General features: G+C 43.0%; 1 protein-coding gene across 3 annotated transcripts in view; it reads left to right on the top strand.

Annotated features, from left to right (window-relative positions):
- The window catches only part of LOC124614043 (uncharacterized protein ZK1073.1), a 602405-nt gene that overhangs the window by 442176 nt on the left and 142113 nt on the right, over positions 1-18116 (top strand). Inside the window, exon 1 of one of the 3 annotated variants that reach the window (XM_047142876.1) lies at positions 4566-4669. The exons of the other annotated variants lie outside the window; for them this stretch is intronic. Within the exon in view, the coding sequence (XP_046998832.1) occupies positions 4649-4669 (21 nt within the window). The 5' untranslated portion in view covers positions 4566-4648. Of the gene's footprint in view, positions 1-4565; positions 4670-18116 lie in introns of those variants that run through there. 3 annotated transcript variants of the gene reach the window in all.

Genomic DNA, 18116 nt, shown 5'->3' with positions numbered 1-18116 from the left:
TCATGTAGTCGCGAATCAAAGGGTTATGAGGCCGAAGTAGAGACTATATGAGATTCAGACTGGCTGCAGGAAGAAGATCATTTCTGAAAAAGGGATATTTGTTAACATCAAGTATAAATGGAAATGTTATGAACTCTTCTTCTTAACGTATTTGCTTGGAGTGTAGCCTTGTATGGAAGTCAAACGTAAGCGATAAACAGGTCAGACACGAAGAGGATAGAAGCTTTTGAACCATGATGCTAAATAAATATGCTGTGGATTATACGGGTAGATCGAGTAACTGATGAGAAAGCACTGAATCGAATTGAGGAAAGAAGAAATTTATGGCATTACTTGACTAAAAGAAGGGCTTGTTTGATAAGACACATCCCGATACACCAAGGAACAAATACATTAATGCAGAGAGGAATGGAGAGAAAAAACTATAGAGGGAGAACAAGGTCTGAATGTAGTACGGAGTTTGAAATGGATGGAGGCTGCGCTAGTTACGCAGACGTGAGAAGACTTAACACACGGTACTAACGTTGAGGGCTGCATCAGACCAGTGTTTGGACTGCAGACCGCAACAACAAGCAGCCGACAGCCGGGCCAAAATGTCCAGCCGAAGGTATACCCATTTTTTAGACTGAGTAGCAGTGACGGAAATATATAGAAATCAGTGATTATAATTACAGTTCCTGAAGTAGAATGTTGAATAGTTTTATCACCTTAGGATCAAATTGAGTACTTTAAGCAGTTCAATTCTCACAAAGCGACAATACAATTTTCCGCTGCATGAGCCGGCAAAGTGGCCACTTAGCTTTAAACTCAAAAATAAGGGATAAGGAACTGTTTTAACAGAGAACTAAATATATTTTATTGTGATACAGGTAAAATTTAAACGTGTTCCTGAAACCCTGTACAGAGCGCGAGCCTAGAGGGAACACAATTCGTACTTAGTCCACTGGTCTTCTGGCATTGAATTTGAACGTTTTCTTCGCTGTAGCTGCACCCACTATCTTCATCGTTGTCGTCAGGGAGAGTTCTTCTAGGGTTGTGGTTCCTGATTTTCGCAATTTTTTTCTACCCTTCTTCTCGTCGGATGCTTTCCGTTTTTGATATAGGAAACGCCGCTATACATAGCCTTCAAAATGCAATCTGTAACGCAAGTGCGTTCGAAGCAAAGAACTGCCATTGAGTTTCTTTTGGTGGAAAATCAGAACATCGCAGATATTCATAGGCGCTGGCAGAATGTCTACGGAGACCGGGCAGTGACCAAAAGCACGGAGAGCCGGTGCGCGAGGCGTCTGTCGTCATCACAACAATGTCGCGCAAAGCTGGTTGATCTCCCGCGTGCTGGCCGGTCACACACAGCTGCGAGTCCTGCAGTGCTGAAACGTGCGGACACTCTCATTTGAGGAGATCGATGGAACACAGTGAAACATTTCGCCGCTCAGCTAGGTGTCTGTTGGTAATGTTGATACACTCGCCCACCAATTGGGGCACTCAAAGATTTGTGCCGGCCTGGTTCCTCATCACCTAACAGAAGAGCATAAAGAGCAACGAAGAACTACCTGTGCGGAGTTGCTTGCCCGTTACGGGGCTGATCGTGACAATTTTTGTTCGAACATTGCCAGGGACGTGAAGCATGGGTTCACCACCTCGAACCGGAAACAAAACTTCAGTGCATGGAGTGGCTCCACAACATCTCTTCTCCGAAGAAAAAGTTCAGAGGCGCAGCCTCAGCAGGTGAAGTCATGGCGACGGTCTTCAAGGACTCTGGAGGGGCCCTCCCTCATGGTGCAACGATCAGCTCTGAAGTGTATTGCGCTACCTTCATGAAATTGAATAAACGACTTCAGCGTGTTCATTGCCACGAAAATGAACTTCTCCATGACAACGCGAGGACCCGCACAAGTCTGCGCACCCGATACGAGCTCACAAAACTTCATTGGACTGTTCTTTCTCACCCACCCAGCAGCCCGAATCTCGCACATACTTCCGTCTGTTTGGCCCAATGAAGGATGCACTCTACTGGGAACGGTGTATGAGTGATGGGGAGGTTATTGATGCAGAGTGGTACTATTCGGTCATTCAGGCCTTTCCGGTAAGATTGCGTCAGGCCATCGCATTGAACAGAGATTATGTTCAAAAATAGAGTTTTGTAGCCAAAAGAGTGGGGCATAATATGGTCTATCGGAATCCTGAATAAAACCGACCAGCTCTTTGAAGAAAAGATGTGTTGCATTACATACTGAACGCCCCTCATAAAATCCACAACAATCATTATAACTCTGAGGATCGGCACAGCAGACAGATTAGGTTTCTCGGATTGACAGGGCCCTCCATGGAGAGTAAGCTGAGACATAGCCCGAGTGACGCAGGCACCTCATAGCCCCTGCGCGAATTGCCATTTTGCCCGCCATGGTCACTTTTCCCGCCTGTCCCAAAGATGTAGGTATGCAAGAGACACCTTATGTCACATGCAGTGAATACACTTTAATGTGGAGCACAGAGAGGAATCGTTAGCGTTAGGATTGCACCCGGAACAAGTCCCGCCCACTCACCCCCGGTTTTCCCGGTCTTTGTTCGGCACCTGGGCATCGTTTCAGTTGGCCCACGTGGTTTACCGCGTTCGGCTGCACTTGGAGTGAATGTTGAATTAATATCTTGCTAGGTCTTAAATTTTGCCAGATAGTTAAAAGACACGTTACAAAAAACGTGCACAATTGGCATCAGCTGTGCCAGGTACTTCCACAGCAAATATAAGAGAAAACAATTTAGCACTTAATTCTTTAAATACGAGAAATCAGTATTCAGACGAATAGCCTATGAAGAAACATACTTCTATGTGAGAAAAAGCACCCAAAGCTAAAACAGGAAAAACCTACCCTCAAAGAATAATTTGCTTGGAGGAAGAGGAACCACAGCATACTTGACACTTAAGTTTCGGAACTCAGATAGTACATGTGAAACAAGCAACAATGTTCACTATACTTCCAGAGCGCATCAAAATTACTTTGTTATTGCTAGATCGATCCAAGCTGTTTTTGCGTGTTATTCACTGAATAGTTTTGCTGAAAAGTTTTAGGGGTGGAAGAAGAACTAACACAGCATGAGGACGTTTTACAGCCGTCGACACTGCACCATTAACTGCTCTGTGACAAACATACACATCATCATTTTTATTGTTAAAAAATGGTTTGAATGAGCCGGCCGAGGTGGCCGAGCGGTTCTAGGCGTTAGCCGGTGCGGTAGCTCAGCGTGTTCGGTAAGAGGGTTAGCAGCCCTCTGTAATAAAAAAAATTGAGCTGATCGATCAACAGCGAACTTCAAGGGATGTCATACGACGTCCGCCCCGAGTAGATGCAACGAACAACAGCGAACAAAATGAGATAAAAAAAAGGCGCTTAATCTGGAACCGCGCTGCTGCTACGGTCGCAGGTTGGAATCCTGCCTCGGGCATGGATGTGTGTGCTGTGCTTAGGTTAGCTTTAAGTAGTCCTAAGTCTAGGGGACTGATGACTTCATATGGTAAGTGCTCAGAGCCATTTGAATTTTTGTTTGAATGACATTTACGAAATTAATAAACCTTTTGGTTAAAAACAGACAGGACAAAGAATAGCGACAGATTATTTTCCTGAGACGTTTGCAACAGCATGTAGGACACTAATCACACAGAAATAGCCACAGTTCTTTGTAACCGCTTTTATAATGCGCAGGTATGGCATTGGAAGAATTTACAAGTTAAAATTAACCAATTATCGCTGCAAATACTAACGAAATATGTCACATAAGCAAATATATTATTGCTTTCATTAGGCATTTCTACTTTACGGCATTCTTATATTCTTTACATTTCGTGAGCTACTATGAGGGCCTACATAAACAAAACAACTTTGACTTATTTCTATATAACGTTGATTTTAGACAACAGAGTTATTCGACTGCATCTGTGGCTTTACTACCGACATGACAAATTCAAGACCATTTTTTTCGCGTTGTATGTTTGCTCTGCTGTTTTCCTCAAATAAACGTATTATAATAAGTGAGTTAGTTAATGAAAATTTGTCCTTATTGCCCTTAAAAAAACATCACGTTATTTTTTGTTTTCTATTACTGCCGATGCTTTCAATTCTCTATAACAATTTTTATTTCTTTAATATGCAGTCTCATATTATATTACTATCCAGAAAAACTTAAATTTCTTATAATTACTGAATTTCATCAGAGTGTTACATATGCTGGACTGTGACGATAACAATTTTGATGTAGTTTTCAGATTGCGGAACTGGCGGCTGTTTAGGGGAGGGCCTTACACTGTGGATAGGCATGGAGGGGGGTGAATGGGCGGGACTTGTTCCGGGTGAAATCCTAGCGCTAAGGGCACGTAGCACAGAGTAAAAGGGCTGGTGGCTAGCCGGACACCCCGAGGAACAGGCTTGCCACCTGTGGTGGCGCAAGCAGCCCACAAGCGCTCGAGGCGTCGCGGCGCTGTGCTGTGATGACACTCTTGCGTCCCCCCCCCCCCCCCTCCCCCCGCCTTGCACGGCCTGCTGGCCACACTCAACTGCAGCGGCGCGCTGGGCCGCCACAAATACCCGGCAGTGCCTCGCGCGCCGCCACACGACACGCACTGAACACCCAGAGGACGCCCGAGACGCCACCAATGGCCGACTTCTTCGTCAAGGCAAGTTCAGTGTCGCTCGCACCCCTTCGTCCGTGTCGACACCTACTTCCGGGAGCGCATAACAGGGACACTTTTTCTTCACATCCGCCCTAGGTTTCCGGTTCTACGGCTAAGAAAGCGTACCAGGATGTGGCTATGCTACCCAGTCTTTTAAACCTGAAGTCTCTTTCCACGTAATGACATACGAGGCGAATGTGTCTTTTTTTGCGTTCGAAAGCGACGTACCTTTTTGTTTGCTTTCTTTTTCTTCTTTGAAGCTTCTGAAAATGAATCTTCCTGTAATTGCAACATTTCGGTAGCTCCTCAACCTTTCCTATCCGCCGCTGTCTGTTGCACCATTAGTATTGTCGTCTGATTAAATTCTCATGGGCGGGGTTGACAATCATGTAGAATATTTTAAAGGACATCATGTTCGCCGTTGACTGTAGAAATTATTTACTTCACAACTGCATTGTCGGCCTTGGGCCGTTTGGAAGTGGTACTGCAAAAGCTAAAGTAATACAAAAATTAAGCAGAGTACTTGTGTATAAAAGAAACTACACAAACATATCATGTAGACAGAGGTATTATTACAATAATGGTGAAAATAATACATCTCTTACATTTTGCTTCAATACATATTGTACTTCAAAATATTCCGGTCCGTATACCTGTCATCGTCAAGAATAGGCCTTTTCACTATAGACATACAGTAAAATCAGACGAGTGGGAAGCTCTGTACATCGTGAAATGATGTAAATTACATAAAATGTTAACATTATTCAGCGGCTGGTCCCGGCGGAGGTTCGAGTCCTCCCTCGGGCATGGGTGTGTGTGTTTGTCCTTAGGAAAATTTAGGTTAAGTAGAGTGTAAGCTTAGGGACTGATGACCTTAGGAGTTAAATCCCATAAGATTTCACACACATTTGAACATTTTTTGAACATTATTCACGTAAATCACTACAAACCAATTAACATTGGTAACATGTCACACAATTGGCATCATTTCTCGATGTACAGGACTTCGCACACGTCTGATGTTACCGTATTTCTATTTTTGAGTATGACATGTACACACTGACAGAGGATTTTAAAGTCTGACATGCGCAGAAGAAAAATGTAAATGATGTATTATTTTCACCATTTTTGTAATGTACCACTGTCTACATATATACGAGTGCACTCCGTGCTTCATTTTTGTATTCTTTTAGCTTTTGGAGTACCACTTGAAAATGGCTCAAAGGCCGAAATTGCAATTGTGAAACAAATAATTTCAACAGTCAACGACGAATGTGATGTCCTTTTAGAAAAAGTACGCTCGAGTTCTCTCTGTTTTACTAGACTGTACGACATATAGACCCTCCTTCCAGAAGCGAAGTAAACCAACCATAATATCGACCTACTCTGCGGATCCTTTGGTTTTTTCAGATATTTCCTTGTTTACATAATATGTTCTGCAGTGACTAAAGAACCTTTAAATTACTAAACGCGGTATTTTTTCTCTTAACAACAAAAAGGAACTCACTGCTGATATGCTGATATTCTATATTGTTATTTATTTAACTAGAAACAGTTTTTCGGTTTCATAGGCCGTCTTCAGGTGACAGTTGAATGTCGCATCCATACATAAAATGACGGATGACTTACAGAAATGGTTCAAAGGGCTCTGAGCACTATGGGACTCAACTGCTGAGGTCATTAGTCCCCTAGAACTTAGAACTAGTTAAACCTAACTAACCTAAGGACATCACAAACATCCATGCCCGAGGCAGGATTCGAACCTGCGACCGTAGCGGTCTTGCGGTTCCAGACTGCAGCGCCTTTAACCGCACGGCCACTTCGTCCGGCGATGACTTACAGAGATACAACTAATACAGATACAGATTGTTTACAAGGAATTATTACATTTTTACACTATGAAAGGTACCGTTACATTGCCAACAATTAATTATGATAATTGTCATATTGCTGTATATTGCATTACTGAAAACTTATTTAACGGAGGAAAAAATGAAATTGTGTTTGGTTATTTAAAACTAAGCTAGCATTCTTAGTTAAAATGTTTATGGATTTCAAATTTAATACTTTCTCTTAAGGAAATCTGTTCTTTTCGTGATGGACAGTGTAGAGCGGTGCTTGAATTAAATGTGATAGGAGATTATCAGAACCTCTTTGGAAAGGGAAGGAAGAGAGTTGACGTTTAGCGTCCTGTCAATGCTGAGATCACCAGAGACGAAGTAGAAACTTGGCTTGGACAATAATGTAGTACAATTCGGTCACGTCCTTTTCAAAGAAACCAGCCCCCCATTAGCCTTAACCCTAGATTATTAAACCTCCTAAAATTAATGAACGCAGTTGGTACCAATTCGCGATTCCCGCCAATCTGGTTTTGTCCTTATAGGGAATAAAACAAGACGTTTGTATTTATTTTGTAAGTGACATACCACTGGAGGCCTTATAAGTGTAATTAACTGGTACACAAATTATAATTTATGACTTCCTTTGAATAAAATATGGAGTAGTAAAATTTACGATTGTTTAGCAACAATGTAATATTTTCCCCCCTTAAGTGTTGTAGGATAATCGATGTAGGGGATCTGGATGGCCGTAAAGGCATATGAACCCCAGCCCTCACGAATGCGAAGCCATTGGGTTAACCACTGCACCAACTTGCTCGAAGAAGCTACTTTGATCTTATTTGTATGGGCAGCATTAGCAGTAGTGTGTCTTGACAACATTAGCATGTAAGTCATCCTCGTTATTTACTACTTGTCGCTGTAGATGGTGTGCAAGAGCTGGGTTGTTTGTTGTTAGTCTCGTCATTCATGAATTCTGGATGTGTATCATGCGTATTTCTGGGCTGTCGTCCTAAGAGGGTAAATATATTTATGCTTTGGTTTAGCTGTTTGTCTGGGGAAGGACGTTAATATGTCCATCATATTCGTTCAGTAAGTATTCCGTATCCTCCTTGTAGTTGTGGTAGTCTTTATTGAGTTAATTTCTGCTGCTTTGTGTACTATGTCGGAGAGTGTTATGCAGCGAAGCCGCAAAATGCTTCTGGATTAGCGTATAGTATTTTCCACCCGCATGTCGTTAAGTGGGCCAGCTACCTCACCAGCCTTCTCAGACGGACTGATCATCATACGCGCGACTGCTACGGTCGCAGGTTCGAATCCTGCCTCGGGCATGGATGTGTGTGATGTCCTTAGGTTAGTTAGGTTTAAGTAGTTCTAAGTTCGAGGGGACTGATGACCACAGCTGTTAAGTCCCATAGTGCTCAGAGCCATTTGAACCATTTGATCATAATAATCTATAACACATTCCCTCACTCCATTAAATATTGCGGAGAAGTGTAAGAACACTGACGCGCAGTCTGTTGATCAGGAACTACCCTACCGGTTCTGCTCTCCAGCTAATGCTGCGTATTATAATTATTTCACTACCGGGAACTGAGTTTTCTGTACTCGTTCGAGCAGCTCTATTTGTTCACATCGGTTCTCCAGGAGCGCGTGCTCTTTTATTCATGATGTTCTACTTTGCATTTGAAGGTAACGGTATTATTGATTTTCCACGCAGGATCTCTACGACTCATCATTAACATGTACTCTCCAATTTTCTTTGACATTTTGTGTCTTCTATACGTGTAATTAGGATCAGACAATTACAATATCATTATGTTTACCGTATTTCTTTTACAGACGTCGTATACGTGTGATAAGCATAATAGATTACCAGGATCTTTTTAAATTACAGTGGGCGACTTTCTGTGGTTTCAAGAATAATCTGCATCCCTGATTACATACAGAGAGATACTAATAGCCAACTCGTGCCCGTACATAGCTGTGTAAGTTCACACGTCACTTCTTTCTCTTACATTATCCGCCGAAAACATTGTAGAGTGTGTAACTGAATCTTCTTTGTCAGTACTGAAACCTACGCCTAATATTTTTAAAATTCCCTCGGTGCGTCATCTTCTCACTGGGTAGCTGTGCGATTCAATTAGCTCATCAGCTCGTAGCCTTTACCCTAACGTGGTGATGTGGTTGCATTCAATTGGTTTGTACCTGTTCTTACTTTATACTTTACGTTTGCACATTTCATTAATTTTCATCTTTTTCTTATACACAGTTACGTGCTTAAGACGTAACGGAGCTTATTTTTCGCAAAGCATTGTAGTGTCTTTGATGTTGACAGTAATGTACGCTTTATTTTTAAATTTCGTTCGACTCCCTATCAATGGTTTACTGAAGCTCATCTGCTACGGTATTCCTTTCGAATAATTTTTTGCACGTATTCTTCCACTGGACAAGTCATGTTAACGGAAGGTTGTCTTGTTTGTTTCCTACACAATCTTTCATATAAACCTTTCTCAAGGGTCCTTTCTAAGTCTTTGTACATCAACAAGTAGTCCTTTTTTTTTAACTGAAGAAAATAGTCGTTTCTTCGTCTGTTATTGTGATCTTAGACAAAGTAAATCACGAACTTCTGTGGTGTCATTCTATGACGACGATGGAGACATAACTAGGTGAATAATAAACAAAAGTTTATACGTTTTATGCGGTACGTTTTTCTGCCCAAATCTTGGATTGAAAGAGTAGGTAAATCGATGAAACACATTTTTGAAAGCAATCAGCGGGCAAGTCAAGATATCAGTTTTCATCCTGCGAAAATATAGTTTTTTAAATGGCCTCCGATTGTCCTCTATCGTGCTTTCAGCCAAGCCCAAACTGTAAGGTTCAGCCCAACTTACCGTACAAACTACGTTCTTTATGTATCTAGAGAGTACATTTCATTTGTACAAATGAAATATACGTTTATACACTACACACTGCATTTGCATCATTTGACGCATCATCCATACAACGTATAAACAGTAACGGAACAATGAAAACCCCCGCCTATACCGACACTTACGGAAGGACTCAAACCCGCGATCTCCCCTTTACGAGACACCGAAACTATCCTCTAACCACAGAGGCCGGTAGTTACTCACTTTTACGACAGCAAGAGAAGTCTTTTTCTCAGACCTGATTGATGCCAGATCGGCGAGTGCCGTAGCTCCAGGAGGTCGGTGTTCAGCGTGGACGCTCACAACAATACCATTGAAGCTAGTGTAAGGCCTTGGCACGTGATTTTTCAGGATACCGAGTCATTGATGTGATGGAAGTTAGCCAGTGACAACTGCAAGTATCAAGAGGTGTTTACAGCCAGACGTGATCGCTACCTGTTGCTCACAACCCGCAGCGTAATACCTGGTAGAATGCAACAGCGCAACCATCGAAACTGTGCGCAGATACTCCGGTGAAGATGGACGTGAATGAAGTCTGTATACAGGTAGCCTGAGTCACTTAATCAAGAAATCATTGATCAGAATGCTACGGGGCGAATAAACGTTTTTGATTAGGGCACTTAGAATGAAGTCGTCACCAGTATTACACTTTCGTGCACATTTAGCTCTTCCTAGGGGCATCTTTTGTGTGTTCTTTTTGATGAAACTTAGAGTAGTATAAGTAGTCACCCTGGGAAACAAGAAATCTGTACACGATGATTCAGCTGTATTTTTATGCAGCCCGCAATTCTGTACCTGGCCTTCGAAAATCCCGCACGAGATTTTCATATTCTCTCGCTTTCTACGCGCAAACTATGAGTCCTACAGAAAAATTGAACAGGACCCTTTTTGTAGGAAATTTATTGTAGTTAAATTTTGTATTGGGATACGTTTCCTCTGGAGGAAACGGTTTTCGAGTTATTCAAGAAAAATGTACAGAAGGTGACCTTTAAACGCGCTTTCCACCCCACATTCATCCGTCACGAGTCAGGATTTCTAGTATGTTGTTCGTGGCACTCCTCCTGTCAGAGTACAAAAATTTACGACTGCACGAACTATTCCTGATATTCAATCTTTTTTGGTCTCTATCGATTGGCTACTACGCTACCAGAACATTTGGATATTTCGTTAACATTATTAATTTAAACGTGTAAGTGAGGATATTGTAAACGTTAGGCCTGACGAATACAACGGTGTAATTCTTTATTTTATGCTGATAAAATTCACAAAATTGTTTCGTAAAATTTATACAGAAGGCAAGTTTACAATCTGTAAGTGCTCTATCACGCTGATGACCTAATAAAGCAAGTCAATGAAGACCAAGAAAAGGTCGAATCTGCGAAATAATTCGTGCAGTCGCAAATTTTTATAAAGTGGTAGGAGGGACTGCCATGAACAGCCTATAGTAAATCCTGACCGGTGTGGGGTGAGTTTGGCAGTGGGAGTGTGTTTCAAGGTCACTTTTCTATGTTTTTCGTGAATAACTCGAAAACTACGGTCTCTTGTGAAAACGTACTTCAGTATAAAATTTAACTACATTAAATTTCCTACAAAAAAGTTATGTTCATTTTTTCTCTAGGACTAGTAGCGCACGACAAGCGAGATAATATGAAAATCTCGCAAGCGGATTTTGAAGGCCAAATGTAACATTGCAGTTTGCATAAACCGATATCGGCAGGGGCAGCTCAGTCACACTGTGTAACCGCCACTAATAGAGGTCGTTATTGTTATTTAGACGTGTTATCGTCTTTCCTGCCGTACTTCCCTCCCTCTTCCTATGTTGACGCTATGGGTGTCTTACACCCACCATATTTTTCCAAATAATAAATAAAATGTATTTTAGGTTTGACTAAAATGCCTCCCGGCGGCAGAGCTATTTTTTAAATGTCACTCGCCATAGAACACACGCACGCACACACCGCACACACACACACACACACACACACACACACACACACACACACACACACACACGCGCGCGCGCGCATTCTTCTTCTCCTACACTTGCTTTTCTCCCACAGTAATTTTTCTAGATACTGAGTAAAATATGTACCAGTATTTGTTGAAACACCGCTAACTATACCAGTAAAAAGACAGACAGGCATCGGTGAATTAACGTCTTTTTGGTACTTATTAGTGAACACTAGATCCCTTTATGAGGTATTAGCCTGTTGCGGTGTTCAGTCCGAGGACTGGCTTGATGCAGCTTCTCATGCTGCTTTATCCGGTGGGAGCCTATTCACCTCTGAGTAACTACTGCAACCTACGTCTGTTTCAACCTATTCACCGCAGTCATCTCGTAGTCTCCCTCTACAATTTTATTCCCCCACCCCACCCTCGCTACACTCAATAACCAAACTGGCAATTCCTTGATTCCTCAGGATGGCTCCTACTAATTGATCTCTTCTTTAACTCAAGATGTTTCATATATTTCTTTTTCCCGAAATTCAATCCAGTATCTCTTCATTAGTTATTCGATCTGTGCATCAACGTTCAGCATCCTTCTGTAGTACCTCTATTCTTCTTTTGTCAGTTGCTTATCTTTCAAGTTTGATTTCATTCTATGATACACTCCAGGCAAATACCTGACAGGGCAGGAGCAGAGGCTGTTGTGGGCATCCAGGTGGTCGAAATAAATACAGATGTTTTGCCTCAAATGTACCCATTAGAGTTTATTCAACCAAGATTACGACTGGGGGGGTAGATGTGGCACTGGGGGCTCACCCCCCTGCTCGAAAGAGTAGTCGTCGAAAGGGTAGTTCTGACTGAGAATCCGGAATAGGAACAGGAGAGCGGAAGAAGTACGTGTTAGCTAGTCGAGGGCCGTAAAGCAAGAGAGAAAAGCTACCCACTCTCTTTCCTGGTGTGACCGCGTCTCAGTAACCACGCGAGTCTTCTACGCATCCTTTTTGGCCGAGAATCGTGAACAAGGTCCACTTTAAGGCTTTCCTTCTTCAGCAATTCTACCGTTGGAACAATAATAGCTCAGCAACACTTGCTGAAATCGTGGGCCTGCTGTAACCTGTCTCTGCAGGTTCTTACCTGTCAACAAGAACTGGAAACCTTTCAAGGAAATAAACTGGTCTCAATAAAAATCTTAAAAAAGTTACACTTTCTGCCTCTTCCAGTTCAGTTGCTGTTCCAAGTATTTTGCCTTCTCTGACAGAATTACAATATCATCGGCAAACCTAAAAAGTTTCTAATTCTTCACCCTGTGCTCAACCCCTTATCCAAATTTCTAGTTGGTGTACTTCACAGCTTGTTCAATGTAAAGACTGAATAACATCGGGAATAGGTAACAACCCTGCCTCTTTTCTTTCTCAAGCACTGCTTCCCTTTCATGCCCCTTGACTCTTAGAATTGCGGTCTGGTTTTTGTACAAGTTGTAAATAATCTCTCGCTGCCTGTGTTTTATCCCTGTTACATTCAAAATCTCAAAGATGTAGTCCAGTCGACACTGTTGAAAGCTTTCTCTAACTCCACAGGTTGGTCTTCCTTCAACCTGTCTTCTAGGATAGGCCGTAGTGCCAGTATTGCCTTTCGTATTTCTACGTTCCTCCGTATTCCAAACTACCTTTCCCCGAGGTCGGCTTCTATCATGTTTTCCTTTTTTTTGTAAATAATTGGTGGCAGTATTTTGCAATCGTGAATTATTAAACTAATGATTTGGTAGGATTCGCACATGACAGCACCTGCTTCTTGAAGTCTGAGAGTATTTCGCCTGTCTCATATGTCTGTATCGTCTGTCTGTTTAGGTAAATAGTCAGCATGTCTGATTGCTGTGCGAAGGACGGGGTTCAATTCGCAGTATGTCAGAGTTGGTGGGAGGACAGAAACGGGTTGGAGACAGCCTCGTGATGCTGATTGCGTAAACAGTGGCGGCGCCGTGGTTTGGGAAGCTGTCAACGGCCGGGAGAGCAGCGTGCTAACACCTGCCCCTCACATAACACACCCGAAAGACGCCTCTGGCAGAGGATAACACGGCAGTTCGTTGGTAATGAATGGCCCGACAGGGCCAGTAGACGGAAATTTAACTTTTGTATATCTGTATTTCCCTACATATAAGTACGCTCAAAAGAGGAAAAAAAAGGCGCACCACTAAGGAGTTATGGAAATTGGCCACAAACTGATATTTGCTCAAGTATCGGTAGAAAATGCAAAATTAAAAACTTAGTCGGCCGATGGACGTGTGACGCTGTAACATAATTTCACCAGGCAGCTGGCAATGGTAGTAAACAGGGATCATATCGATACCAGTGCATAAAGTCTCTCCGAATGTCATGCCTTGTACTCTGTTCGATAGTAACTATGCCTAGCAACACAGGCGCAAGAACAGTATACGCAGATGTCAGCGTTTGAGAGAGGACGTGTAGTCGGGCTAAAAGAAGCTGTTAGGAGTAATCGGCTAATCGCTCGACATTTGAATGTTCGACAGTGTTGGAAGGAATAGGTGAACCGCGGCCGAACACAGCGGCAAGAAGGAAGCGGTCGACATATAGAGATGACAGAACGTGGGGACCGAGCAGTGGTCAGAGGGGCACTCAGAGCCCAGGTTCATCATTATGATAGATTCGACTTGCAGCTGATGCTTCAGTGACCACAGGAGCCATTAAAAGGTGGCTCACAGAAAGGCGGCTGACGTCTGTACACCACCAAGCACGTTTGCACTGGCGTCGGCCACATTCGCCGCCTGGAATTTTAAGAATTGTCTTCACTAATGAGTCCCGCTTCGAACTGAAACCCGATGAACAGTGAAGGCGTAGACTTTTGGACAACATGGTTTTGGAGATGAAGCAGCGATGAGTATGATTAATCAATTATTCAAAAACAGTCTTAATCGCATTTATTTTTATTATACCGCCAACCAGTTTCAACCCGACGTAGGGGTCATCTTCTGGGCGTTTACACCACTGGTCGACTGCTGGTGGTGTCACTCCTGTCTACATAACGGCAGGAGTGATACCACCAACAGTCGACCAATGGTGTAAACGCCCAGAAGATGACCCCTACGTCGGGTTGAAACCGGTTGGCGGTATTATAACAATAAATGAATAATTGATTAGTGAAGGCGTGTCTGGAGGCGGCCCGGGCATAAATGAGATACCAACATGAGTGTCGAGCGCCATACTGCGCGAGAACCAGTAGTGATGGTCTGGGATGCCAATCATTTCATAGTAGGACCCCTTTGATTTTCTTACGGGACACGATATTCTATGCCGCATTTTGTTGCCCTTCATGACAAGCCATCCTGGGCTTACGTTTCAGCAAGATAATATCCGCCCGTATACGCCCCAATTAATAACGTTTGGAGCATTACGGGCAGGGCAATCTACCTAGCTCGTGATTTTGATGATCTAACGCGCCAACTCGACAGAATTTGGCACTTTATCCCTCAGGAGGATATCCAACAAATCTATCTAGCAATGCCACGCCGTATAACTGCTTGCATAAGAGCCAGAGAGATGGACCAACGCGTTGTTGACTTGCTCAGTCTGTTGAGCTCTTTCTCTTGGATAAATCATTCAATTTTTTTTGAAATTGTAAATGTTTGTTTGTGTGTAAATTTACATCACATTTATCGATTTCTGCCCTATTTGGATAATTCCTCCGAGGTGTGCCGTTTTTTTCCCCTCCTTACAGTTTATTAACAGGCTTGCATAATTTTCTGAATTTATTTATTTATTTATTTATTTTTTTTTTTTGCATGTCCAGTGAAGGCAATGAACATTCGGACGTATAATTTGAATACGCAGCTGGGCGTTTTCTTCAATGAACAAGGCTTTCTTCGTTTCGGTTTTGCTACCGTGAGTTCGTACGTGAAATCTCCAATATTCGATAGCATTTCGCGCCATCTTAGTTCACAATGACTGAAACTTGGTTCCGAATGATCGGGCCGGTTTACGAATCGCGCTGCTCCCGAGAATGGTCCACTGAGTTGGCCGTTGCGCCACGTTGGTCGGCGCCAACTCCGAAGGCGAGAATTGCGCAAGTGCTGCCTAGTCTTAAAGGGGAAGCTCGCAAAGAATGCTTCATATTGTTCTGCCGCTGGAATATTTTGCGTGATAAGAATGCGACTGGATGCCGACGCTGTAAACGTTGTATTGGGTTGTATGAGTCTTCACATTTTCTGCCTTCCCATCCGCGAAAAGACTTCACACGTTACGTAACACTGCGCTTGTTAGAACACGTCGCGCTTTCTATAAATACGCCACACAAACTACCGCCAATTTTAAACTCCATTTTCATGGCTTCAGATGCCCGCGAAGATGCAGTGGTCCAAAAATAGTTGACGCTTTTTTCCCTAGGGAAACATAATAGTGGATTGTACCGAAGAATTTATTTTACGAAGTAATTTATGAATAAAATGATAACTTTCCTGTGCTATATATTCATAAACAGATATTAAGATAAATAATGTTCATGAAATGTATTCGCAGTTGCCAATACGAACAACAATCAATGGAAGAAAAGTGGAAATGACTGTATGGCATTGTTGGCCGGGAGGCCCCATCCGGGGAAGTTCGGCCCCCAAGTGCAAGTGTTATTGCAGTCGACGCTACATTGGGCGACTTGCGTGCCGGTGTTGAGCATGAAATGATGACGACGACAACACAACACCTCGTCCACGAGCGTAGAAAATCTATAGCCTGGCCGGGAATCGAACCCGGGCCCGCTTGCATGGGAGGCGAGCACGTTACCACGCAGCTAACCAGGCGGACTGTGCGTATTTTGTAAGGGAATGACGTCGAATGAAAATTTGTGTCGGACTGGGTCTCGAACTCGTATTTCCCTGTTTACGCTAGCGACCGCCTTAACCACATTGGCTATCCGCGCACGATTCACGGACAGAGCCAAATTTTCAAATGTCGTAGTTCCTGCGTCACTGCTTGTACTCGCACATTCCCGTTCAGGGGCAACATTGGTATAAGCGGATAAATACGATATTGCAGTGCCTGTGGTGTTAAGAACAACGATGAAATGTTCCTTAGAGATGTATGCATGTCCGAAGGAACTTTGCAACGTTCTCCTTAACTCCGCAGGCACTGCAATATCATGAATAATGTTTAGATTGTTCGCAGTTTAGCTGACGAATACACACAAAAAAGAATCATGGCGTCATCTTGTTGCGATCAATGTTGTACCATGTTGTATCTCAATTCGGTACGCACAAGATGAGCAAGAAGATATCCGCCTGGCCCTCTCCCACGATTGACATAATTAAATAAATTTAAGCCCAAATGGGGCAAATATCAACTTCTTCACTGAAGAGTCTAGGAGTAACTATAGAATGAAAATCTGAATTTAAGTTAAAATGAACAGTCGAGGTCCCATCGGATTAGGGAAGGATGGGGAAGGAAGTCGGTCGTGCCCTTTCAAAGGAACCATCCTGGCACTTGCATGAAGCGATTTAGGGAAATCACGCAAAACCCAGAGCAGGATGTCCAGAGGCGGATTTGAACCGTCGTCTTCCCGAATGCGAGTCCTGTGTGCTAACCACTGCGCCACCTCGTTCGGTGTGTCGTGGTGTAACGTCCGTTTGCAACAGAGAGGTGTAAGGTAGGAACCTATAATGACAGCTGATTCTGCACAACTACTCTATTAGCAGCCGAAAGGAAGTGGCTTTCGAATGGGAACCGTAAACTTTTGATGACAAGTCAACTGGGTCCTGCACCGAAAAAAACGTCTGGTGTGTCATATAGTACACTTGTGATAGTAAATGTGTCATTTGATACGAATCTCTTTACGGGAGCACCTAGTTTGTACGACTGGTAAGTGACTGAGATATGCCTCCTTGCCCGATATAGGTGTTTGTATGAATGTGAATGTGGTCACTCTCAAGGAAATGATGAAAGCATAATAGTCACATAAGCTGCAACAAATGAACGCAACAGTTTCACAATCACAATTTCTCTGTGCTGTGTCAACACATATGTTCTGTACGTTTTTGAAGTTAGGTTACGTTTTGAAAGTCTTGACTTGAATTCCTGTGTTGTAACATAGATCACACCTGCCTATTAGTTGGTTTCATTTCTGTGAGACGTCTATGTGGTATCTCGGCTACTCTCATTATTCATCACATTTACTCGCGACGGTAACATATTCTTACCATATGACTCATATTGTATAACCAATGTACACTACTGGCCATTAAAATTGCTACACCAAAAAGAAATGCAGATGATAAACAGGTATCCATTGGACAAATATGTTATACTAGAACTGACATGTGATTACATTTTCACGCAATTTGGGTGCATAGATCCTGAGAAATTAGTACCCAGAACAACCACCTCTGGCCGTAATAACGGCGTTGATATGCCTGGACATTGAGTCGAACAGAGCTTGGATGGCGTGTACAGGTTCAGCTGCCCATGCAGCTTCAGCACGATACCACAGTTCATCAAGAGAAGTGACTGGCGTATTGTGACGAGCCGGTTGCTCGCCCACGATTGACCAGACGTTTTCCATTGGTGAGAGATATGGAGAATGTGCTGGCCAGGGCAGCAGTCGAACATTTTCTGTATGCAGAAAGGCCCGTACAGGACCTGCAACATGCGGTCGTGCATTATCCTGCTGAAATGTTTGGTTTCGCAGGGATCGAATGAAGGGTAGAGCCACGGGTCGTAACACATCTGAAAT

The sequence above is a fragment of the Schistocerca americana genome, chromosome 4 (genome assembly GCF_021461395.2).
Source record: "Schistocerca americana isolate TAMUIC-IGC-003095 chromosome 4, iqSchAmer2.1, whole genome shotgun sequence".
In the NCBI taxonomy this organism is placed as follows: Eukaryota; Metazoa; Arthropoda; class Insecta; order Orthoptera; family Acrididae; genus Schistocerca; species Schistocerca americana.
This window is presented reverse-complemented; position numbering and strand designations above follow the sequence as displayed.